At 39.1% G+C, this 25,894-nt stretch overlaps 1 protein-coding gene across 8 annotated transcripts in view; it reads right to left on the bottom strand.

Moving 5' to 3' along the window:
- The window catches only part of CPEB3 (cytoplasmic polyadenylation element binding protein 3), a 177,899-nt gene that overhangs the window by 125,513 nt on the left and 26,492 nt on the right, over positions 1 to 25,894 (bottom strand). For 7 of the 8 annotated variants that reach the window (XM_073794194.1, XM_019944054.3, XM_019944186.3 and 4 more), the window contains exon 2: positions 22,169 to 23,193. In XM_073794194.1, coding sequence (XP_073650295.1) covers positions 22,169 to 23,182 — 1,014 coding nt within the window. In that variant the 5' untranslated portion in view covers positions 23,183 to 23,193. Of the gene's footprint in view, positions 1 to 22,168; positions 23,194 to 23,423; positions 23,519 to 25,894 lie in introns of those variants that run through there. The other variant, XM_019944262.2, reaches the window with a different exon arrangement.

Genomic DNA, 25,894 nt, shown 5'->3' with positions numbered 1-25,894 from the left:
ATAGGAACATACATACCAATAATTACCTTAAATGTGAATGGATTAAATGCTCCAACCAAAAGACACAGGCTCCCTGAATGGATACAAAAACAAAACCCATATATATGCTGTCTACAAGAGACCCACTTCAGACCTGGGGACACATACAGACTGAAAGTGAGGGGATGGAAAAAGATATTCCATGCAAATGGAAATCAAAAGAAAGCTGGAGTAGCAATACTCGTATCAGATAAAATAGACTTTAAAATAAAGAATGTTACAAGAGACAAGGAACGATACTATATAATGATCAAAGGATTAATCCAAGAAGATATAACAATTATAAATATATATGCACCCAACACAGGAGCACCTCAATACAAGGCAACTGCTAACAGCTATAAAAGAGGAAACTGACAGTAACACAATAATAGTGGGGGACTTTAACACCTCACTTACACCAATGGACATATCATCCAGATAAAATTAATAAGGAAACACAAGCTTTACATAACACAATACACCAGATGGATTTAATTGATATTTATAGGACATTCCATCCAAAAACAGCAGATTACACTTTCTTCTCAAGTGCACACGGATCACTCTCCAGTATAGATCACATTTTGGGTCACAAACCAAGCCTCAGTAAATTTAAGAAAATTGAAATCATATCAAGCGTCTTTTCCGACCATAACGCTATGAGATTAGAAATCAATTACAGGGGAAAAAAATGTAAAAAACACAAACAAATGGAGGCTAAACAATATGTTACTAAATAACCAAGAGATCACTGGAGAAATCAAAGAGGAAATCAAAAAATATCTAGAGACAAATGACAATGAAAACACGACGATCCAAAACCTATGGGATACAGTAAAAGCAGTTCTAAGAGGGAAGTTTATAGCAATACAAGCCTACTCAAGAAACAAGAAAAATCTCAAATAAGCAACCTAACCTTACACCTAAAGGAACTAGAGAAAGAAGAACAAACAAAACCCAAAATTAGTAGAAGGAAAAAAACTCATAAAGAGCAGAGCAGAAATAAATGAGAGAGAAACAAAGAAAACAATAGCAAAGATCAATAAAACTAAAAGCTGGTTCTTTGAGAAGGTAAACAAAATTGATAAACCTTTAGCCAGACTCATCAAGAAAAAGAGGGAGAGGACTCAAATCAATAAAATTAGAAATGAAAAAGGAGAAGTTACAATGGACACCGCAGAAATACAAAGCATCCTAAGAGACTACTACAAGCAACTCTCTGCCAATAAAATGGACAACCTGGAAGAAATGGACAAATTCTTAGAAAGGTATAACCTTCCAAGACTGAACCAGGAAGAAACAGAAAATACGAACAGAGCAATCACAAGTAATGAAATTGGAACTGTGATTTAAAATCTTCCAACAAACAAACGTCCAGGACCAGATGGCTTCATAGGTGAATTCTATCAAACATTTAGAGAAGAGCTAACACCCATCCCTCTCAAACTCTTCCAAAAAATTGCAGAGGAAGGAACACTCCCAAACTCATTCTATGAGGCCACCATCACCCTGATACCAAAACCAAATACTACAAAAAAAGAAAATTACAGACCAATACCACTGATGAATATAGATGCAAAAATCCTCAGCAAAGTACTAGCAAACAGAAACCAGCAACACATTAAAAGGATCATACACCATGATCAAGTGGGATTTATCCCAGGGATGCAAGAATTCTTCAATATACGCAAATCAATCAATGTGATACACCATCTAAACAAACTGAAGAAGAAACACCATATGATCATCTTGATAGATGCAGAAAAAGCTTTTGACAAAATTCAACACCCAATTATGATAAAAACTCTCCAGAAAGTGGGCATAGAGGGAACCTACCTCAACATAATAAAGGCCATATATGACAAACCCACAGCAAACATCATTCTCAATGGTGAAAAACTGAAAGCATTTCCTCTAAGATCAGGAACAAGACAAGGATGTCCACTCTCGCCACTTATTATTCAACATAGTTTTGGAATTCCTAGTCATGGCAATGAGGGAAGAAAAAGAAATAAAAGGAATACAAATTGTAAAAGAAGAAGTAAAACTGTCACTGTTTGCAGATGACATGATACTATACATAGAGAATCCTAAAGATGCCACCGGAAAACTATTAGAGCTGATCAATGAATTTGGTAAAGTTGCGTATACAAAATTAATGCACAGAAATCTCTTGCATTCCTATACACTAACAACTGAAGATCAGAAAGAAATTAAGGAAACAATCCCATTCACCATTGCAACAAAAAGAATAAAATACCTAAGAATAAACCTACCTAAGGAGGTAAAAAACCTGTACTCAGAAAACTATAAGACACTGATGAAAGAAATCAAAGGCGACAGAAACAGATGGAGAGATATACCATGTTCTTGGATTGGAAGAATCAATATTGTGAAAATGACTATACTACCCAAAGCAATCTACAGATTCAATGCAATCCCTATCAAATTACCAGTGGCAGTTTTTACAGAACTAGAACAAAAAAATATTAAAATTTGTATGGAGACACAAAAGACCCTGAATAGCCAAAGCAGTCTTGAGGGAAAAAAACCGAGCTGGAGGAATCAGACTCCCTGACTTCAGACTATACTACAAAGCTACAGTAATCAAGACAACATGGTACTGGCACAAAAACAAAAATATAGGTCAATGAAACAGGACAGAGAGCCCAGAGATAAACCCACACACCTATGGCCAACTAATCTATGACAAAGGAGGGAAGGATATAAAATGGAGAAAAGACAGTCTCTTCAATAAGTGGTGCTGGGAAAACTGGACAGCTACATGTAAAAGAATGAAATTAGAACACTCCCTAACACTATACACAAAAATAAACTCAAAATGGATTAGAGACCTAAATATAAGACCGGACACTATAAAACTCTTAGAGGAAAACATAGGAAGAACACTCTGACATAAATCACAGCAAGATTTTTTTTGACTCACGTCCTAGAGTAATGGAAATAAAAACAGAAATAAACAAATGGGACCTAATGAAACTTAAAAGATTTTGCAAAGCAAAGGAAACTACAAACAAGACGAAAAGACAACCTTCAGAATGGGAGAAAGTATTTGCAAACGAATCAACGGACATAGGATTAATCTCCAAATATATAAACAGCTCATACAGCTCAATATTAAAAAAACAAACAACCCAATCCAAAAATGGGCAGAAGAGCTAAATAGACATTTCTCCAAAGAAGACATACAGATGGCCATGAAGCACATGAAAAGCTCCTCAGCATCACTAATTATTAGAGAAATGCAAATCAAAAATACAATGAGGTATCACCTCACACCAGTTAGAATGGGCATTATCAGAAAATCTACAAATAACAAATGCTGGAGAGGGTGTGGAGAAAAAGGAACCCTCTTGCACTGTTGGTGGGAATGTAAATTGATAGAATCACTATTGAGAACTGTATGGAGGTTCCTTAAAAAACTAAATATAGTATCACCATATGACCCAGCAATCCCACTACTGGGCATATACCCAGAGAAAACCATAATTCAAAACGACACATGCACCTCAATGTTCACTGCAGCACTATTTACAATAGCCAGGTCATGGAAACAACCTAAACGCCCACTGACAGACAAATGGATAAGAAAGATGTGGTACATATATACAATGGAATATTACTTAGCCATAAAAAGGAACGAAATTGGGTCATTTGTAGAGATGTGGATGGACCTAGAGACTGTCATACAGAGTGAAGTAAGTCAGAAAGAGAAGTAAGTCAGAAAAAGAAAAGTAAGTCAGAAATATATATTAACACATATATGTGGAACCTAGAAAAATGGTACAGATGAACCAGTTTGCAGGGCAGAAATAGAGACACAGATGTAGAGAACAAACGTACGGACACGAAGGTGGGAAAGTGGCGGAAGGGTAGGTGGTGGTGGGATGAATTGGGAGATTTTGATTGACATATATACACTAATATGTATAAAATAGATGACTAATAAGAACCTGCTGTATAAAAAATAAATAAAATAAAATTCAAAATGTAAACATAAAAGCTCAAAGATAATATCTAGGAATATCTTTAGTGATAACAAATGAGAATGAATGTAAAATGCTTTTGTCAACTGTAAAGAAAGCACCCCATAAAATTAATAGAAACAGTGTCCGTACAATATATGCAAGATTTAGCCATTTCTGGGCAATATTTGTTGTTGTTCAAAACACTCACTAGCTTTAGAAAATTTGATGAAACATTCTACCTACTGGAAGCAAAGGCTTAGCCTAGTAGACGGTCTGTCAAGCATACAAGAAAAACCTTACATTCTCCGTGTAAATTATATATTGTATCTCTCTATATATATATATGTTGCTTTAATGATGGCATGCTAATGGAAAACCATAGATTTATGCATAAAAATGAGAAATGAAATAGAAACCACAAGTTATAAAACTATACTATGACTTGCAGTACAGATATACTGTGCCAAATCATGACATAAAGCACAAACTATTTAAGACAAAATTGTTTTAAACATCAGTACATTCAGATCCATTTGTTCTAAGACAATATATCTGCACTGTCCAATATGGTAGCCTCTACCCACATGTGGCTATAGAGCAATTGAAACGTTGCTAGAACAAATTGAGATGTGTTGTAGGTAATACATCCTGGATTTTGAAGACATAGTATGAAAAGAACAATGTAAAATACCTCATTATTAAGTTTTATATTGATCACAGGTTGAAATATTTTGAATATAGCAGATTAAAAACAATATATTATTAAAATTAATTTTACCTGTTTCTTTTCACTTTTTAAATATGCCGCTAGAAAATTTTACATTATCCTTGCAGGATAACAGAAATAGACTGTGCTTTGCAGTCTATTTCTATTGGTCAGCGCAGCTACAGACAAATAGATTTAATGGTAACTCAGCTTGAATTCCTGTGTTCCAAAGTTAAGATCACTGACTATTCCAGCAACTAGACTAGTTTACAAACTTAACCAATCCCTGCCCAAACTGTGCTAATTTCTGACCTAAAACCACCCTACGACTAACCTCAGCCTCCAAAATTTATTTATGTACTCTAACTTCCCCACTTTTAAGGCACTCCTGAGACTGTCAAGGTGGTGCTGGCTCAGCAAGTTCAGGAAATCCAGCTTTTTATGATCAGCAGGTTTCCCTGGTGGTCTTTGTACAGGGCTTTGACAAAGTCAATGAATAAGAATTGTAAAATGCAATAAGTTGTATTGAGGAGGCATAACAAGAACGGTTAGAAAAAAGTAATTATATATAGGTTGTTCTGTCTAGTTATTTAAATTACCTAAATTAAAATCCACACTTGCAGCAATCTACCTTATTTTGGAAAAGTGAAAGAGCAAATCACATGGGCACTACGGTTCCTGCTATGACAGAGTAGGAGTACGTAACACTAAATTAGACAACAGAAATAATATATCAGTTTCACTGAGGTTTCTGAGTGTTACAGACAGGCTGAAAACATGATCTAAATTTTTAGACTTTTTAGAATCCTTATTGTTTTTGTGATTTGTACCCAACTCCTGACTGAGTCTTTAGAGTAGAAATGGGTGGGGTTTTAAGGGAGACACAAAACAAATGTAGCCATCTTTACTACTTTCCTTTCAGTCTCAGGACTCAGTAGAATACCATTTTAAAGCCCAGGAGCCAGGGTAAACCCCCTAGTCTAGAGTTGATTATAGTGTGGCAAGTTAGCTGAAGTCCACCAAGTTTTTCCAGTACAGAGTGAATTACACCCTGCCATTTTGATTCCCTTCAATGGCGACATTTAAACTCCAGAATTACAGCCACCTAAATAGGCCATATTTATGAAAAGCTAAATACATCCTCAAATCGCTAAACAGAAAACCATACATAAGACTCAATTTTCAACTTTTCACCATCGTACACATATTAATCTCAAGTAATACACACTTTCGCTTACCCCAAAATAGTCACCCATCCCACCTAAGTTTATTTTAACCATTTTCTTTCAACTTTGTTAGTGTTCTCCACATCAGTAAGTTAAAAAACTTTCTTAATAGACAGACATCAGATACACCATGACAACCTAACTATAGAACATCAGAATAAAAACCTTAACTTGAGAATCATTCATTTATGACAAAAACACATTTACTTGATTTATCAATATGATGAACCACAATCAATTTTGCAACTCTGACAGCTTTACTTTGATTTTCAGCAAGTTTCTCAAGTATTTCTCCACTCTTGATGAATACTCAATCAAGTCCATGTTAACAAAATTAAGAATGATTAAGAATGATCACTGACAAAACAGTATTCCAAAATCAAAGAGACATTTTGACTTTTATATCATTAATACCACTTCACAGTTAAATGGTCTATTCAAGATGTCTCTACAGGGTGTATGTATATATGTGTACATACATATGTAAAAGGGAGAGATGTGTTTTAATACAAAGAATTACAAGCAGAGACCCTGTTCTCCAGCCTGCCTTCAAATATACTACCCATAGTGAGCCAATATAAATCGCTGAACAGCTAAGACGACCCTTTTGTGAATTCTGTGGAGGAAGAGCAACAGAAGGTCTTACAGGGAACATTATAGCATAAAAAGACACTCTTGTTCACTGCCAGGGCCTGACCTTACATCGATTCTACATCTTCACTTTTAATTGCGTGCCTGCTGCTCATCTTTACTTGAATAGCCCTCCGGCGGCATAACACTCAACCTATTGTGGGCACAGGGATTCAAGAAGTCAAAATATCCCTATCAGTAGTTTAAGATGAAAATAGGCAACAGCAGTTTTGACTTCTTGAGCTTCAAATGATAAAATTCAGAGAGAAGGCAGAAAAATTCTGTAAGTGCCGAAGTGAGAAAGGGGAAAGACCATCCTCTTCTGCTCTCCCTCAATCCTTTTAATGGATGGGGACCTCCATGTAGAATGTTGTGGGAAACACAGTGTCACCACATTTTAGCTGGGGCAAAGCCATGTAGGGAAAGAGAAAGATTGAAAAATAAAATTAAATTAAATTAAAAAAAATATATATATATATATATGTAGCCTTAAGTTGATACTGTTTTAAGCATAACAGCTCAGAACAATCTTGTACTCCTTCACATCCTCTACTCCCTCCATCCGCACTCGCGACATATTCTCCTTTGTAAGGTTTCTCACAGGTACACCTCCCTAGATTTGTGCTAAACCCAAGATTACTATCATGCCTTCTCACCAGTCTCCTTGCCCCCAGGCTGCACTGTGGCAGGCACACACACTTCTCCAATCCACCTGCCTTGTCTTTCTAAACATATATTTTTATTGTATCACTGCTCTGATCTTAGTTCTTCAGGGAAGAACTTAGTTCTCCATTGTCTGGAGAACCCACATTCCTAAGCCAGACATTCAAGACTGTCACTATCATGATAAGTCTCATCAGTATTAGTCTAATTCTCAGCTCCATTTTGCATCCTTGTTACCTTTATCTCACCTACTTCTAATCTAAGTTCTCTTATAGTGTAGAATATACAAAGACATGTTAAATGCTTTTTAAAACCAAGTGGAATCTAGTAAATAAAATATTTGTTTGTTTGTTTGTTTATTTTTAATCCTAAGGAACAACCAATCCATCCTCAATCTCCCAGTAAGATGAAAAATCCCCAGCTCTAGTCAGGAAAGTCTGCTCGATAACCCCACTTATGGCTCATTTTTCTTTCCTTATTTTGGATTCCCATTCTATCCAATCAAATTCTATCTATCCTTCAAAATGTAACTACGGGACACTATCACTTTTTAAATTTTTTAATTTTATTTTTTTCTTTTTTGGCCACATCGCACAGCTTGCAGGATTTTAGTTACCAGATCAGGGTTTGAACCCGCACCCTCAGCAGTGAAAGTGCAGAGTCTCAGCCGCTGGACCATGGGGAACTGCCTATCACTTTTTTCAAAAAAGCATTCTAGGACAAATTATTCTTGACCCTACTTGGCCATTCATGGCAAATAACACATCACACAATCTAGTTCTTGCTTTCTTATTATGCTCCGTTGCACGTATGTTAGTTTCTAAAGATAGGATTCAGATATTTCACAATACCTAACACCAGTCCAAGAACATAGTATGTACTTGGTAAATACTGAATTCAAACTCCAGTTAACAGCACTGCCACATATACATGAATTTCTAGATTTATAATAAAGAGAAAATACATAAAAGAGTATATAAGAATTTTTCACAGTATAGATGGTTTCTACTGCTTTTTCTATAGAACACAGATCTACAGAACACATCTTTTCTACATAGGTTGTCTTTTTACAATTCTGACTATTGTGCGAAGTCATTAGACTAAATCAATAATACACACAATGCAAATTATGCTAAATACACAGTCTATCTTTCTTTGATGGTTTAGAACAAACGAAGTATCTTAGAGGCATCATGAATATTATGATCATGCTACAGGAGATTAAAAGATTGGGTTTTGAACTTGCTTCTGACATTCCCTAGAAGAAACTTTTTAATATAAATCCCTGATGTCAGCTTACTTGCCTATGGCTTGCTTGCATAAAACTGGAATATAAAATGGGCAATTGCTTAACTTCCTGGATAGGATAAAGTGGCTGCCTTTTTGAATATTTAATTATTGTAACAAAAGCTGAAGCATCCTTTTACCTTGCTTTGTCCTCTTCGTTGAAATCTTCTTCACTGTCTTTCAATGTCCTTTGATGTCTCAGTATTCAATACATTCTCTATTATTTATGTCCCTCTAACAGAATGTGTCACTTCAACTCCCTTGTCTGCTTCAGCCCTCATCCCTCAAGTGTGAAGGAATATATTCACTATCAAGAGAGCTTTCTCCCTTTCCTCCTCACTCCAGGTCTTATATTTTTGACATTAAACTATAATTTCCTTTAAGTCTCCTTCTATGTTCCACATTTAACAGAATCTAGCCCTAAATTAGAATTAGAATATCAAATATCCCACTGTATTTTAAAATGAAAATCTTCTGTTATACCTGGATGATTCACCAACTTTAAAACAGCTGTTCAGGAATAACATTTCATATGCTAGATCACACCAAAGTTGATAGGTCAAATGGAGTCATCTACCCTGGCAAAAATGTAGGAAGTAGGCAGTAAGCTCTAAAACGTTAACCAAATAAGTTTGTTACCTTCAGATGAGCTCATGTCTTTGGAATATTGAGGAACTCAAGGTCAAAATGAAAAAAATCAATCTCCCCACCCAGTCCCAAATCTTCTAAGATACTAAACTTATAATGCCTTTGAAAGTAGAGTTTAAAATTTTCCATTCACCAAGTTTTGCTTTGCAGCATCCTGAAACATTAACACAATTAGTCTGCCTTTATTCTGCTTAAAATCAACTCAAAGTTTAATTTGACAAACATTGCAAAATAATGTTTCATCAGCATTGTAAAATGATTCAAAGTATTTATTGATAGATTGTGTTTTTGCAGCTTAAGAGCCAACTATTTTAAAGCTTTTTCCCCACCCCCAGATACCTTCTGACCTTCGAATGAGCATGATGGCAATAAGGTGCCTGGTGAAGCTTCAACTTAAACTGTCATCTTAAAAAAAAACCAGCCAACTCCCTTCCCAAATGAGCAAACTAACAAAAGTCTTTCTGTTTTAATTGAGGCATATACAGAATATGATGCTGCAAAAGAGTTCAGAACTGGCAAAAGTTTGGTCAATTTTTCTTACCAGGCCTTGATGTCATAACTTCTTAAAGACACTGTATTCCAAAATGCTCTATTGTTAAAATGGCTCTTTACCAATAGAAACTAAGTAATAGACGATAGTTAGGTTTCCACACTAGCCTAGAAGTAGTTAATTGGTTACAAAGCTAAACAAAAAAAACCCTAAATCATATAGCAACATTGTTTCTATTTGAAAAACTTAAGATCTGTTTCACTTCTCTTGGTGTGTTGCAGGTCCATCATTGAGATCTAGAACAACTGTTCCTCTACCCCCCAAACCCCCAATTTCTACCCTCTCCCCCAGTTCTACTCTCTACTCTCTCCATTAGGTTACAATAGTAGGAAAAGCAACAACAAAGACATGAATGGGAGAGTGGACATGTTCCTCCTGAGGAAAGGAGGTCACATATATCTACAATTTCTGAAAGTCAGTATTCCTAATTGTACCTCCTATACCAGAAATGGAATAACACCCCTCTCTTTAATCAAAACTTTCTAGTCCATTTATTCATTAAAATACATAAGCATCTACTATAGTTGAAGCTTTACTTAATTTACTTTCCACATTAACACATGAGTTCCATATTCCCAATAAAAAAATGCCCATAGTACATTCAACACCTGTGACCGATAAGCCTATAAATTTCTGTCCTACCAGATTAGTTACAAGTCAACCTAGAAATGATGGGTTTTTCCCTAATCTTTGTAATGCTAGTGTTATTATAAGTATATGATTTAATATATGCAAGCCAGTGAAATGAATGCCAAAAAATTATGATGAAAAGCTAATTTGAGGACTTCCCTGGTGGCCAAGAATCCTCCTGCCAATGCAGGGGACGCAGGTTCGAGCCCTGGTCTGGGAAGATCCCACATGCCGCAGAGCAACTAAGCCCATGTGCTACAACTACTAAGCCTGTCCTCTAGAGACCACAAGCCACAACTACTGAGCCCACGTGCCAAAACTACTGAAGCCCATGAGCCTAGAGCCCGTGCTCCACAACAAGAGAAGCCACCGCAATGAGAAGCCCGCGCACTGCAACAAAGAGTAGCCCCCGCTCGCCACAACTAGAGAAGGCCCACTAGCAGCAACGAAACCCAACGCAGCAAAAAAAAAAAAAAAAAAAAAAAGGTAATTTGAATGCTCTAGAAAAAGCTAGATGAAAGAGGAGTTGGGTCCCTTCTATTTGTTTTTATTTTATTTATTTATGTATTTATTTATGTTTTGGCCGCGCCACATGGCATGCGAGATCTTAGTTCCCCCACCAGGGATTGAACCTGTGCCTTGTACATTGGGAGCACAGAGTCTTAACCACTGGACTGCCAGGGAAGTCCTGGGTCCCTTCTCTTTAGAAAGCTCTCAAATTAAAGTTAGGCAAAATTCCTGTGAGTTATGAAGAGGGAGAAAGACAAATTTTATGAGATGCCTAAGTTTTAAAAATCTTTTCAAGATTTACTGGGTGCCATGTAGCAGCATCTGTAATTCTTAACCATTTTCAAGTTATGGATTCCTCAGGAAATTTAATGAAGGTTACAGCCCACTTCTCTCCCTAGAAATACAAATGAATAAACACACAGTTCTGGTGGATATTATACCCTGTCCCCATTTCTCCTTCATGCTCCATGAAAGCTCATCTCCCTGTGGCTCTACGGATCTTAAGCTTCAAAACATTTCATCATGTTTACACCCATTAAAAAACTAAGCATTTTATTAGTACAGCAGAACTAAATTCCATAAGGTCTAATCTCAACTTTGCTAAGACGTTATTAGCAATATTTCAGACCTTCTAATAACATACACTGACCTCTCAAGTGAGTTTATTCAACTTAGATAATAAAGGATGCCAGGTCTCATTTCTCTTAATTCCTGTGATCCTCCCATATGACTGATTGGTTAGCAATTCCTTACAGTTCTCTGCAATGCCTAGCTGTAACCCATAAACAAGATGACTAACAAGCGAACACATACTCTAATTCTCAGGGTACAATAAAAAATTTTTTTAATAAATAAATAAGGCTAGAATCAGAAAAATCTCTTGATTTAGAATGGTAGTTATTTCTTCTCTCAGATTTAGTGTTTTAATAGTAGTCCACAAAGTAATCTATCTTAATAAGGTTTTCCTTCCCACACATTAAGAGTCATATAAAAGCATGGGTGGATAAGAGATGTCAAATCACTTGCTCGAGTATTCCCAACACATAGCTTTCTCTTCTGAAGTTCCTCCAGTCTAAACCCACCTGGGCTTATGAGTCATGAAAATTCTAATCTGCCACTATTAAGCCTGTTCACCTCTAAATCATTTTTCCCAGCTGCCTAAACCAAAACTTGAACAGTCATTCTAAACTCCTCCTTCTCCTTTATTACCCACATCCAAGCAATCACTAGTCCTCCAGTTGGTCCCTTAATTCATTTCTCAAGTCTGTCCCTTCCTCTCAATCAATTTAGGTCCTTATGTGTTAACTGGTTTCCCTGTCTGTGTTTGGTTCCTGACAATCCATATCCCAGAATAATCTTTCCAGAACAAAGATGTGATCACTTCATTCACCAAATTAAAGCCCTACAATGGCTCTCAGCTTAAAAATCCTTCAATGTGGGCTTCCCTGGTGGTGCAGTGGTTAAGAATCTGCCTGCCAATGCAGGGGACATGGGTTTGAGCCCTGGTCCGGGAAGATCCCACATGCCACAGAGCAACTAAGCCCGTGCACTACAACTACTGAGCCTGTGCTCTACAGCCTGCGAGCCACAACTACTGAGCCTGCGTGCCACAACCACTGAACCTGCATGCCACAACTACCGAGCCCACATACCACAACTACTGAAGCCCGCACGCCTAGAGCCCATGCTCCGCAACAAGAGAAGCCGCTGCAGTGAGAGGCCCGTGCACCGCAACGAAGAGTAGCTCCCACTCACCGCAATGAGAAAGCCCGCATGCAGCAACGAAGACCCAACGCAGCCAGAAATAAATTAATAAATTAATTTTTTAAAAAATCCTTCAGTGTCCCTACTGGACAAAGTTGAAGGCACAGAAATGCTGGAATGTCCTTTGTGATGTGGCCCCTACCTACATCTCTAGTCTCATCTCTCACTTGCCTCACCCCTATGCTGAATCTTCTGCTCCCTCAACACACCATGCTGTTTTTTACCTGTGTCCCTGTTTTTCCCTCTGCTTAAAATAAATATTTGCTGCAACCTCTACCCCCATGCCCTGGTCTGTCTATGGAACCCTACCCATTCACTTCTGAATAAAGATTTAAAATGCCCAAAGATGTTCATGACAGCATTATGTTTAACAGTTAAAAACCGAAAAGATAAATCCTCCAAATACAGAAATAATTTGTTAAATTACAGTGGATTCCTGTGATGGACTATTATGCAATAATAAAAAATGTTTAAAAATTAATGATATGAAAAGCTAAAAAATATGGCGATAAAATTGTTTACACAGAATCATCTCAACCATATAAAGTACACTATACATATACATAACAAAAAAGAGAGAACTGGCAGAAAATGCACCAACACATTAAGAGTACTTATCTCTGGGTAACAGAATTACAGGCAATTTTTTTTCCCTCAAGTTTTAGAGAGTGCGTATGCATTACTTTCAAAATCAGAAAAACTTCGAAAGTATTTTAAATTACAAAAGACTTTCCTGGAGACTTCCCAACCCTCCCTCCCCCCACACGCAAATTTAATTATTCCTTCCTCTGCAAGTACACATTCTCTTTGTTGTGCATATCACACACAAGTATAAAACTTATCATCCTGTATTTTAATTCATGTTTCTCAGGGAGCTGTCTGAGGACCAGATATGGTTCAGCTTTAATCCCTAGTGCCTGACCTCTGGTAGCAGCCAGGTAAATGTTTATAAAATGAAATTGCTCTTACGTTGCTAGCTACATCTAAATGACCAATATGTGTCTTATCAATCATTTGTAAATGTAAATCATTAACACATTCAACAAACATTTCCCATGTGCCTAAAATATCCCAGGTACTGTCACAACCCCTGAAAACACTACAGTGAAAAAGGTCCTTGCCCTTGTGGAACTTACATTCTAGTGTGGAGAAACAAACAAACAAACCCAGCTCACTTCAGACAGTAAGGAGTGCTATAAAGACAATGGGGGATGAGGGGAATCAGGGAAGATCTGGGGAAAGAGTGCAACATCAAAGACACACTGAAAGATGATAAGTGATAAGAGGCAAGCGGGTATAATAAAACGAGAGAACTGGACATCGCGTCTAAAGACCTACATTTCCACTCCTCCTGTCACCTTACTAGTCAGGTGATATTCTCTGAGTCTCAAGTAGGATGATAATTCCTAATTCACAAGAACGTGTAAGGATTAAATAAGATAATTTATGTGCAAAGGGTGAGGCCAGTGCTTGACATGCAGAGTCCCATGTATTTGTTAGCTGAATCTATTTGGAGAAGACATCAAAAATAATACAATACCCAAAAGCTGGAGTACATGGATTATGACTGCGAATGACGATGCCAAAAGATACTTAATGTAAATCCTATCCCTTTGATCAGGGAATCCTGTAATAGATATGTGCTTAACAAAAATACCGCTTACGCTATCCTTCTTAACTGTGTATCTGAACTCAGGATTCTACTATTGATTACAACCACTTTAAACAACAATGTGGCAAAAAGTTGACTAGTTTTCCCATAAAATCAAATGCAAACACATTAAAAAAAAAAGATTCATGCTCCAAAAACTGTCTCTCAGCCTTTCCCCACAAACTTTATTCATAAACCTCACTGGTCTTCACTATTTTTAATCCCCTGCATATCTAGTTTATATTTCTCTAATCCAAAAGAGGAAAGGAAATTTTCCACGGCAGATTGCAAAAGAGAGGTGCTTCTGGGCACACTCACTTCTTGTCCTTTTTCATTGCTGCCTATCTGAAACCTAAGAACTGGGTCTCCTGGACTTTGAGTAGGGGGTTAGAGTGTCAGATCACTAAAATGTTTCCTCTGAATTATTTAAATCCCTAGCTAGTCCCAAAACTCTACCATATATTTAAGATAGAAAGTCTTTTGCCCTTTACATCTCTGCTTTCCAATCTCACAATCTTCAAACGAATGACTAGCTGAATGGGCCTACTATAACCTACTCTTTGTCAACCTCTTAGACCAAAGAATTGTCACCTTAATATTTCTAAGTATTATTGTAAGAATTATTCTGACCCTCATTCTGATCACTTCCAGTATTAATAACTTGATTTGGGAAGACAGGAATAAAATAGACCACCATGACAGGGTAAGTTAACTCCACAAGAATGAGATGATTAACAGTGAAGAGGTAAAGAAAAATTTAACTCATAGGATACAAGTTAATATTCCCATCTATTGGTTGCCAAAATCTCTAATGTCAAAGCAAGAACCCTGCTTACTTCTTAGCATACCAAAGTACAAACAGATTCACAGCCTAGAAACTATGGGATGTCCATAAAGTCTGAAAAGCCAGATATTTTCTATTTTTACAAATTGAAGATGTCCTTTATAACATTCTGTACATTCACCTATGTTTCCATATTCTGTGAACATCTTGTAAAGAAATGCTATAGTGGAGAATCTGTCTTGAAAATGTTAAATATACTGTATTGTAGAAAGGACAAAACTATAGCAACTTGTATTTAAATGTTTAGTCATTCATGTAATGAGCACCTACTAAGTGCCAAGTGCTCATGAACTTCTAGACACTGGTTCAGTTGGTAGCACTGGCCATTTAATTCGTTGCACTGAATTACTAAAGATAGGGAGTTACATTTTTTTCTCTTGAATTTGATCTTGCCTTTGAAATAAGTTTGAACACTTGAAGAATGAAGATATTTGGCTGTTCAACAGTCTTAACCACACAACAATATCAGTACACAAAGTTTCCTTCCCTCTGTGTACATTTATTCTATGATCACTTCAAATGATACAAAGGCTGTTTGGTACCCATTTCTGTTCCTCTCCTCTGAAGACTGCCAACAAGGATTCATATCATATAGTCATTATTTTTGAGAATTATATAATAGTGCTTCTGGGGAAAGAAAAGTGGTGTTGATTCTAAGATGCTAATTTATTGAATTATTTTAATTCACTAGTACTTTTCCACATCAAGTTAAGTCAAAATATTACAATGGTTTCACATAAGTTTACATGCCTAGCACCTGTAATGAACACTGAAGGATATGAAAACTAAATGTAAAAGAACTGAAGCATAACAGAACCCCCAGAGAACAAGCCACGTACAAGGTATAAGGACCAGTTGCGGAAAATTCCTTGTTAAGCCTGGCTACTACTGCAAGCACAGCAATCTCCCCAGGAAAGCGACTTTGAAGCTGTGGCTATATTATATTCCTCAACTCTCAAGATCCAAACTTGGGCCTCTATACTGAATTCTATCTCTGACAACCATGCTGGCCTCTACAGAGAGTCAGGCATGGTCTTCAGGGAAATGGTGAAAAGGAACTTCAAATCAGAGCCTTTGGAGCTCCAGAATTACCAAAATCTCACATTTGCATTGGCGAGTCAGCCATGGCAGAAGCAGGTAGTTACAAATATACACCATCCTTGTGACTAACTCTATACTCCCTAACTTTCAGAGCACTATGACTGGCTTTCTAGGACAGGCAGTCACCATAACATACAAAGAGCCCTTCATTGCTCTTCCAACCCTGCTGGACACATCTTTCTAGGCCTTCTCCATTTCCAGATGTCATCAACTAGCATTTAATCCTGGACTACTAGCTATCAATAAATATTTCCTCTATTAAACTCAAACTGTGTCTAATTACTGGTGGTTAGGCAGGCATTTAAGAGTCATAACAGTATCTAATTTTTTGAACATTTTGTATACATTCTCAAAGCAAACCCAGAAGATAGGCTCTCTCTCTCTCCATTTTTGCAGACTTCTTGGAAAAAGAAACATGGAATAAATGACTAGACTCCAATCACCAGTGAAAGAGCTGAGGCTTCAACCAGTGTCTTCCTCGTTCCAAGCTTCATGGGCTGTCCACTACTCTATACTCCCCTCCATTCCTTTCCTCAGTAAAATCCACATGGCTGCATCAGATTTTTCATATTGTAGTAACGAAGCCATAATCTTTTGAGACTTGCAGATCAAAACACTCCAAAAACCACCTGAGCAATGACACCTTCCAAATGGACGAGCATTACACCTTGTGCAGCCCTTGAAAGAGAGCAAAATAGGCCAACCAGTGGAGAAAGCTATTTAAGCAGAAATTTGTGTCTTAGAGGATATCTAAACACATTACATTTCTGAGAGCATATTTTTATATCAACTTGCTGCAAGGTCATGAAGAGTTTAAAGCTAAGTACTTTTCAACATGCAATTTTAAAGTAAACAGTTTATATTAGATAAATGTTTTCAGTAGCATAGAAAACTTTCTAATATTTCCTAACCAATATCTCTTTTAAATAGAATATAGATAATGTGGCTTTGCTGGCATACATATTAACCACGCTATAATAAGTTCTGAAACAGTTTGTAGAGTTGGGTGGACTTTAAGTGATTTTGCATTGGAGCAGTAGTTAAGAAACCAACTACAGAAGAGTCTTTAGTTTTAAATCTAGGTCATAGTATCCTTATTCAAAAGCAAGCATAAACTAGACAATTTATATTACTTCCTGAAAAGATGGTTCCAAAAGAAGTAGCCTAGGCTGGTTGAAAACACTGATGTTTCTTCAAAATTTATTATGAATAGGCATATTTATTTTTCAAAATAATTTATACTCCCATGAATTCATGTAAGGAATTTCTTTCTCTGTTATAGATAACCCACCAGCACAATCAACACTAAATTTCATTTAAGCAGACTTATGCCAGAAAATATTAAATCTATACAGTGGCTTTCAATTTGGGGTAGGAAAAGAGGGGTGGGATAAAGGCAGAAATGCAGAGAGAAAGCAGAATATAATTTGAATTTTTTTCCAAAAACACAAATTCAAAACTACATAGATAAGTAAATAAATAGGGGAATATATTGACTACTGTTGAATCTAGTATACGTATGGGCACTATATTTTTCTTCCTCTGTTCCTCTCCATAAAATATATTTTAACAACACAATCTCCAGGGTATATCATAAGGTCAAGTACGGATGCTGCCCAGTCTCCTCCTTCTACACTGCACTGTTAACTGATGTCCACTGGCTCTGGAGGCAGATCTCCTGGGTTCAAATCCCAACTCTGCCAGTTACTGGCTGTGTGATGATGAGGAAATAATGTAAATGCACTAACCCTCAATTTCTTTGTCCGGATAATGAGGGTAATAATAGTCCTGTACCTTAAAGGAGTTCCAATAAGAAACTACATGTAAAGTGCTTAGCAAAGGGCCCAGGTCATAGGTAAATGGTGGATTATCACGTTGTTATAGTAACCAGGGGGTACCTTCAGACAGGAAAAAAAAGACTAAATAACATTACATAGAAGTTTGGGGTCTTTCAGATTGCATGGGATGAAAAAGCAGTAATCCATACTAAGATAAGATCACGCAGAGCCTCTGGCCACCATTAAAATAACAATAATCATAACTCAACATTTATATGGTACTTTACTATGGGCCAAGTACTGTGCTAAGCACTTTACATGCAGTTTCTTATCTGAACTCCTATGAAGCAAGTAATTATTATTATTCCCATTTTACAGATGACAAAATTGAGGGTCAACATATATACATAATTTGCACAAGATTACAAACCCAGGAACTGACAGCGTTGAGATGTGAACCTAGGCAATCTGCCTCCAAAGTCTGCTTCTGATAGAAACTACCCACCTGAACTTGAGCAAGTCATTTCACATATTTGGACTTTGATTTCCTCTTCTGGAAAATGAGCAGAGTAGTGGAATAGGTGCTCTCAAAAGTCCCTTCTAAACTTCTCTGAACAACAACACTATTTAAACCGAAATTCACAACATATAGAAAACACCTCTGTTCTAGTCCTTTTACAAACCTAACTAAGCTTCTCTGTCTTATATAAGTAGAAAATGAAGCATATGTATGATACCCCAGGTGGGGTACCTCACTGATTTAAAAAAAAATTTTTTAATATAAATTTATTTATTTATTTATTTTTGTCTGTCTTGGGTCTTCGTTGCTGCACGGGCTTTCTCTAGTTGCAGCGAGCGGGGGCTACTCTTCGTTGCGGTGCGCAGGCTTCTCATTGCGGTGGCTTCTCTTGCGGAGCACGGCCTCTAGGTGTGCAGGCTTCAGTAGTTGTGGGGCACGGGCTCAGTAGCTGTAGCTCACGGGCTCTAGAGCTCAGGCTCAGTAGTTGTGGTGCACGGGCTTAGGTGCTCCGCAGCATGTGGGATCTTCCCGGACCAGGGCTCGAATCTGTGTCCCCTGCACTGGCAGGCGGATTCTTAACCACTGTGCCACCAGGGAAGCCCCCTCACTGCTTTTGAGTTGGTGGATGGTACATCACTAAGAGCCAGATACAGAATCTCATGAGATAATTCCATAAGTAAGCCCCTTTGAATGGAGCCCAAAGAGAACCTGACATAAATGAAGTCTACCTGACAGCACTAGAGCTACAAGGAAGTTAAGGACACACATCAACAAAACTAGCCAAAGCGCTATTACCCAAGTTATGCCATTTTCTCTCAGGACCTCAGTTTCCTTATTTATAGAAATGAGGTGGCTTTTAGATACAAGTAATCCCTAAGGAAGCAGCCACCCCAACCCAGAGAAACCAATCAACTTTGTTAGAATTAAGGGAAGGGCATAAGAAAGCACGTGCAGTTTGAAAAATCACATTCAAATACAGATATTGCTTTCACAATATAAACCACAGAAGTAAAGCTCCAAATATTCTATTATGTGGGTTGGCAAAAGAGAGTGAAGCAGCACTGCTGGGGGTGGGTAATGGATTTTTTTTTAATATTATGATACATTAGAGTAGATCACTACTACTGTTGAGAGCCCCTTTTAGCTCAAAGAGTCTGAAATAAAAAAATTAAGTCGGTATTCTATGAAATACAGTCCTAGATTTAAAGAAAAAATCTTATTTGTCAAAATAATTTTTTAAAAAGTCATTAGGAGCTACTTATTTTCTCTTTTGTAGAAAAATGATTTAAATAAATATAAAAACATGTAAAATTCTGCACACAAGACTCAAGGTGTTTTTGTTTTTTCAAACTTAATATGCTTATCAACACAAACCAAGTCTGATAATTTTCCAAGCCAAAACACAGCCAGGTTACTCCTACTCTGGTTCTAATATTGCTTCAAAACCCTGAAGCTCCATTTTAAGAAAAAGAAATGAGACATAAAAGTCCACGTAATTTTTCCTGAGGCCAAATTTATAAAGCTCAATTTTCAATTAAATCTCTCCTTCTACAAATCTTTTGGCCATCTTTCCCTACTCAATAGCACTACCAGGGATGAAAAAACAAGAATCCAAACTCAATCCAGTCCATCTGGCTCTCATTAGCATGGCTGGTAAATGGTTTGCTGAGAAACAACTGGCAATCCCCACATAACTTGTCAATATCAGTTTGGGGGAAATTTTATGGATTTAATCTCTCTCCAGTTCCCATTTCTGGAGATAATCAAAAGCTAGTTGTATTCAGATTCTACTCTTAGAAAAAGATAATTGATGTCTACACTATCAGCTTCCAGGCCCAAAACCTCCCTGTTAGCTTTTAGGTTATCCTCTAAGAATGGATTTGGGTAGAGATCATCAGAATAATAAGAGGGACTATTAGAAAAAGAGGGGCTCTCCTACCAAATGCAACCTCCCTGTCCAGCCCCCCGCCACACACACACACACACACAGAAATTCGAGAAAGCAGAGTCCTCCTTTTCTCTAGGGATCTAATCCCAGCGTGCAGTCTCTTCATTTTATTAAAACAAACTTTAGAATAATGGGGAGAAATATACCTTAATATTAAACTCTTCCATTCCTGAAAGGCCCCTGTAAAAATGTGTTAAGACTGTCTCATTAAAAACTCTCATACACATAATTTACGAGTTTCAGGGACCCCCCCTTGAACTGTTGAGGTTAAAAATCCTTGCTTTAGTTTAGAGAATCATATGCTTCTTAATAACCCTATCTCCTCCTTCATGGATGGGAGCCATGCCAAACATCACATCTGAAATGTAAAGAGCAATAAAATGAAGCCTCCAATTGCACCTGATGCTTTAAACTAACTCTGTCAAATGTCGGTTCTGCCATTTTTCAGCAATGCTCAAAGGATTTCTGTTTCATTTCCTTGGATCCAAAGATCCAAACTGGGTCTTATCCAAAGCCCTCCTCTCTCCTTCCTTCTTTTTTTTAACTGAGCCTCCCAGCGTATGGCCAAATCAATTTGTAAGTGAAGGGTGAATGTTTACCTGAGAACAAAGCCCTCCAGTGAACACTCCCCCTTACCACCCCTTTCCAACTCAAGATGTCCAGGACACTGCCAACCGATGTGGCCATACACTGGATCAGAAAGCGAGAACAGAATAAGGACACTCCATTCAACCTTTTTGTCTGGGGCACTTCCTGGGTTTTTCATTGGCATTTAACACCAAGACACAAGGCTCATTTTTCATTAAAGTTGCAAGACTTTCACTTTGCCCAGTTTCAGATGGTGTAATTGATCTGCATTGTCTTCTTAAATAACCCAATTGAAGGACACTGCAGCTTTAAATATTTCAGCGCTAGCTAGCAAATAGTCTCCATTGCAATATGGCTCTGAAGGTCGCGTCCTATTGTCTCTTTCCTCTGGAAAAAACAATTTCTAAGTCCTCCTTCTAGGTAACATAGGAAGGGTTACCCCTAGAATTCCCACTCTTCCATCCTGGTCCCTGATAGAGTTCCAGTGTTTATTGGAATCTCACACTCATAATTTTCCCGGCAGGGGCAATATGCTGATCGCTATTAAAGATGCCAGCACCTTCGCGAGACATAAACACATGTGTTCACATTAGTTTAATTGAGCATATGCAACTGTCTGAAATAGCAACACTCAAGGGCTGTTAACCCCTTTAAGAGTGGGGCCAGAGTTGTTTGGGAGTGGACGGCTTTCAGGAGGCACCCTGAGCCCGGGATTGCATAATGTGAAATGTGTAGCCACTTAAAACGACAGAAATCTCAGCCTACTCATCCTGGGACTATGCCGGCACCCTGCCATACACTTGCAGCTTTTCTTGTCGAAGGTGAAAAGAAGAGGCACAAGCACGATGAAGGAAAAAATAAGCTAAAAGAAAAAGGCTCTTTTCTATCTTGTCAGGGTGCATATATACGACTCCTCCAGCAGTCACAGTGTTCCCCCACCCTTGTCCCCGGTCGTGGAACAGCCCCAGTGAACTGAAGGGTTTGGAAAAGGGCAGGGCAGTTGAACATCGCTGCCTTTTTTAAAGAACAAAAATCAACGGCCTATTAAATGGCAGGGAAGACAAGGCAAAGGGAGCAGAGAAGGAAGGCGTGTGCAGGTGCACTGAAGCATTACCTGAAATGGCAACAGATTGTTACCATTGTCCGTCCGGAAAGCGTTATCCTCCATCCAGGACTTGGAGGTGAGCGGGGCCGCGCGGGGGAACTTGGGCGGCGCGATCACGTTGCTGGAGAAGGGCTTTTTGAGCGGTGAGATAGGGTTGAGCGGTGAAGGTACCCCGACGCCCACGCCCACGCCCACGCCGACCGCCCGGCGAGGGTCCCGGCCCGCCTGCAGGCCGCCCCACGGGTTGGACGGCGCGCTCCAGGCCGCGTTCACGCTCTGGTGCGTGTTCCAGCTGGACGACGCGGACGAGGCGGCGGCCGCGGCGGCCGCGGCGGCAGCGGCAGCCGAGGACGAGGACGGCTTGCTAGTCATGATGGGCTGGTGACCGTACGCCGCGGCAGCGCCCCTCTGCGCATAGGGCGCCTGGCTGGGGCTGGCGGGCGACCGGCGCTGCTGCGAGGGCTGCGCCTGCTGGGGCTGCGCGGGCTGCGCGGGCTGCGGTGCGGGCGGCGGCGGCGGCTGCTGGTGGTGCTGGGTCTGCGCCAGGCTGATCTGCGGGGAGAAGGTGCCTCCGAAGACTGGGTTGACGTGGTGAGGGAAGTTCTGGAAGAGCATGGTCCCGTTGACTGGCGTGATCCCCTGGAAGAAGCTGTCCTCTACCGCGTTCGTGGTGCCCGTGGACCAGGTGCTGCCGAAGGACGGCGACAGCGACGCGCCCGGCGCCGCGGGCTCCTGCGGCGGCGGCGGCTGCTGAGGGGGCTGGTGGAAACCCAAGCCCGGCAGGAGTGGCGATTCCATCTGCATCTTGTCGGGGCCGTTGGGGGCCGGCGGGGCAGCGGCGGGGCTGAGGGCCGGCACTGCGCTGCTGTCCTCCGGCTTGGGGGTCTCTGAAGACAGGGGCGTGGACGGGGCTTCGGCTGTGCCGGGCTCGGGCTGGGGCTGCTGCTGCTGCTGCTGCTGCTGCCGCTGCTGCTGGGTCTGGGGCTGGGTTTTGCTTTTGTCCATCAGTAAATCATCCTGCATGGTTTGCGCAGCTGAAACGGGAAAAAAGAGAGACGCGTTATTGTCAATGTGTTCGTTAATGCCCCTTGCTGAAGCGGGCGGGTGTTTTACTTGCGAAAATCCAGTGCCACCGCTATTAGCCAATTGCAATGCAAATCCATAATCTCCCATTTAGAAGAACAGGTCGGGCTGGGGGAGCGAGGGGGGGTGTGGGGGGGGAGCTCATGCAAGGTCTCTAAAAATACTCTGAGAGCGTCTTCACCCTTTCTGATGTCTAGGTTCCTTTTCTGTATTAGTGAGAGATGTGCTTATAAGACAGAAAGACGGCAATTTCGCCACGTCTCTTTTCCCTTCACCGGAACTCAGAGCGTTCACCCTGCAATGAGAAACCGATTCTGGTTCCTGTTTTTTCCCAAGCACCACCCTCCCCTAGCTATTTGCATACGTCAATAAATACTGCTGCGTCCTTCAACAAGGTTAAAAAGACACCGCACACGACCCTTTCTAACCCCCGCTCCGGCACTTTAAAGAAACAGAAGTCTTATCCCCCTTGATTAGCAAACTGCCTTCTTGCCTCGATAATTGTTTCATTTAGCAGCAGCGAACCACGAGGGAGGAAATCCTTGGCATTTGTTAGGAGGAGGACTCAGCTGCACAATCATTCTCTGGCCTCCCAGGAGCTGCAGCTACTCCATTTTGTTAGGAGACATTAAAACAAACAACAAAAAAAACATTGTTTTTAAAGAGGTAAAAATCTACTGAAACATTTTCAAGTGCTTGCTTCTTGTTACTCTAAGGATTAGGGTTTTTCTGCTTATTCTCCAATTTTCTCGTCTCCAATTCTGTCTCACAAGAGATTTTTTGGCATCTCAGTGGTTCAGGTCTCAACAGGAGCCTGAGAATTTCTCCGCAGAGTGAAGAAATGTTCTGGTTGGATTTAAGGTCAGAGAGAGAGAGAGAGAGAGAGAGAGAGAGAGAGAGAGAGAGAGAAAGAGACGCGGAGGGAGGGAGGAGGGAGGGACGGAGGGAGGGGGCGGGAGACTGTGACTATGCGATGGGGTGGGGGCGGGGCTTTTAAAAAAATCCCTCTGAGATTTAAGTAGAAAGTCAAGATAATTCTGGGGTTGCCAGATTTTTCATTTTTGAATCCTCCTGCTACTGCCTTGGTCACAAGACTTTGGCAAATTTAGAATCCATTCTCTTATCACTAGTATTAGCAGTGAAAGATTATGGTTTGAAGACCCTGAATTACCAAATGCTAGCTAACGTGTTAAAAATAGCATAGTACAAAGTCCCCAATTCTCATACATTGTAATTATAGTGCATTGCCATCACTGCTTCATTTAGCCATATAAGGAGAGTATGGTATTTTCCATTTCGCACAGAAGGGCTATATTCACCTCTGCCATACAGCATGTTTTATCATTCAAGGATGAAAATAGTCATCGCTCAAAACCAGGAGATTTCCATATACGTAGTTATCACTGAGTTAGCTTGTCCCTTAGAGCACATTAATTGTTTTAAATATATGAATATTACAGTGCTAAGACCCTGAAAACAAGTATTTTGAAGTGTTCAAGGAGCATATGACCAAATATACAATTATTTTTAGATGATGATTCAGTATAATTGCAACAAAGTTATTAATATGTTCAATGTAGTTAATTAACTCAGATACTTGGAAAAGCATCTTTCTCAGGACACTTGTAAAGGGCATTCAGATACACACAGAAGTTCTGTCTTTGGACATTCTCACGATAATAAATGTTGTAAGATAAATGTGTTAGAAAATGTCTGTGCTTCCCCTCTCAACTATTAAGCAAAATATGTCAGACTAAGAAATGGGATTAAAAGTAGTTCTACTGTTTTATTAAAGAGTATCTTTAAAATGGTTAATCTTTCATTTCAAAGTTTAATACATAGACAAAATAGTGGGCTCGAGGAAAAGCTTCACAGCCACCTTATTCTCCTTTCTACTCCTCCCTCCCTGACCCCCACCCCCAAAAAACCCAACCCAATATAATACACATCACAAATTGCCAGCTACTGCCAATAAAACCTACTTAAGATTGACTTTGTGTTCCTCAGTTCCCTTCATCTAAAATAATGGCTTTGATCAGTATTGTAAAATATGACAAAGAAGCAAGCAGAGCTTGGATTCACAACAGCACAAAGTTCTATTGCTGCCAAAGGAAATGGACACAGAAAGAGACATTTTCATCCTTGGTTTAAGCAGTGCTGCAGTAAACCATTATAATCTGGGATTTGAGTCTCTTCCAGTGTGCTAGAATTGTCTTTACAACAGCCATATCATCATGGCTGAAATATGCGTTTGATTAGAATTTTAATATCACTCAGCTTTTCCAATGCTTGTATCAATGCTTTCTGTTAATGCCTTCAGTTTAAACTATATATCTGTGGTGGAAAAATTAATGCTGTACTATAGCAAAAAAGCCAAAAAGTAAGCTAGACTCAGAATATTTTAAGGCTATAAGTAATATTAATATATTTATTAAATTAAATTTTTTTTATCATACCAGGAACACCCATTTCTCTTTTCAACATTTCTTAAAGACATGAATTTCACTGCCTGCATAAATTCACTCTGTCAAGGTCAAGACCCATCTTTAATAAATAAGACCCTTTTAAACAAAAGATAAGCAATAGATGAAAATAACATTTACAAAGTTAATATGCAATGTCAGTAACTGCTTGTACAGTCTGTTCCTTTGG

The sequence above is a fragment of the Tursiops truncatus genome, chromosome 16, assembly GCF_011762595.2.
Source record: "Tursiops truncatus isolate mTurTru1 chromosome 16, mTurTru1.mat.Y, whole genome shotgun sequence".
NCBI lineage: Eukaryota > Metazoa > Chordata > Mammalia > Artiodactyla > Delphinidae > Tursiops > Tursiops truncatus.
The sequence above is the reverse complement of the archived record's forward strand: the minus strand, read 5'-3'. Positions and strand labels throughout refer to the sequence as shown.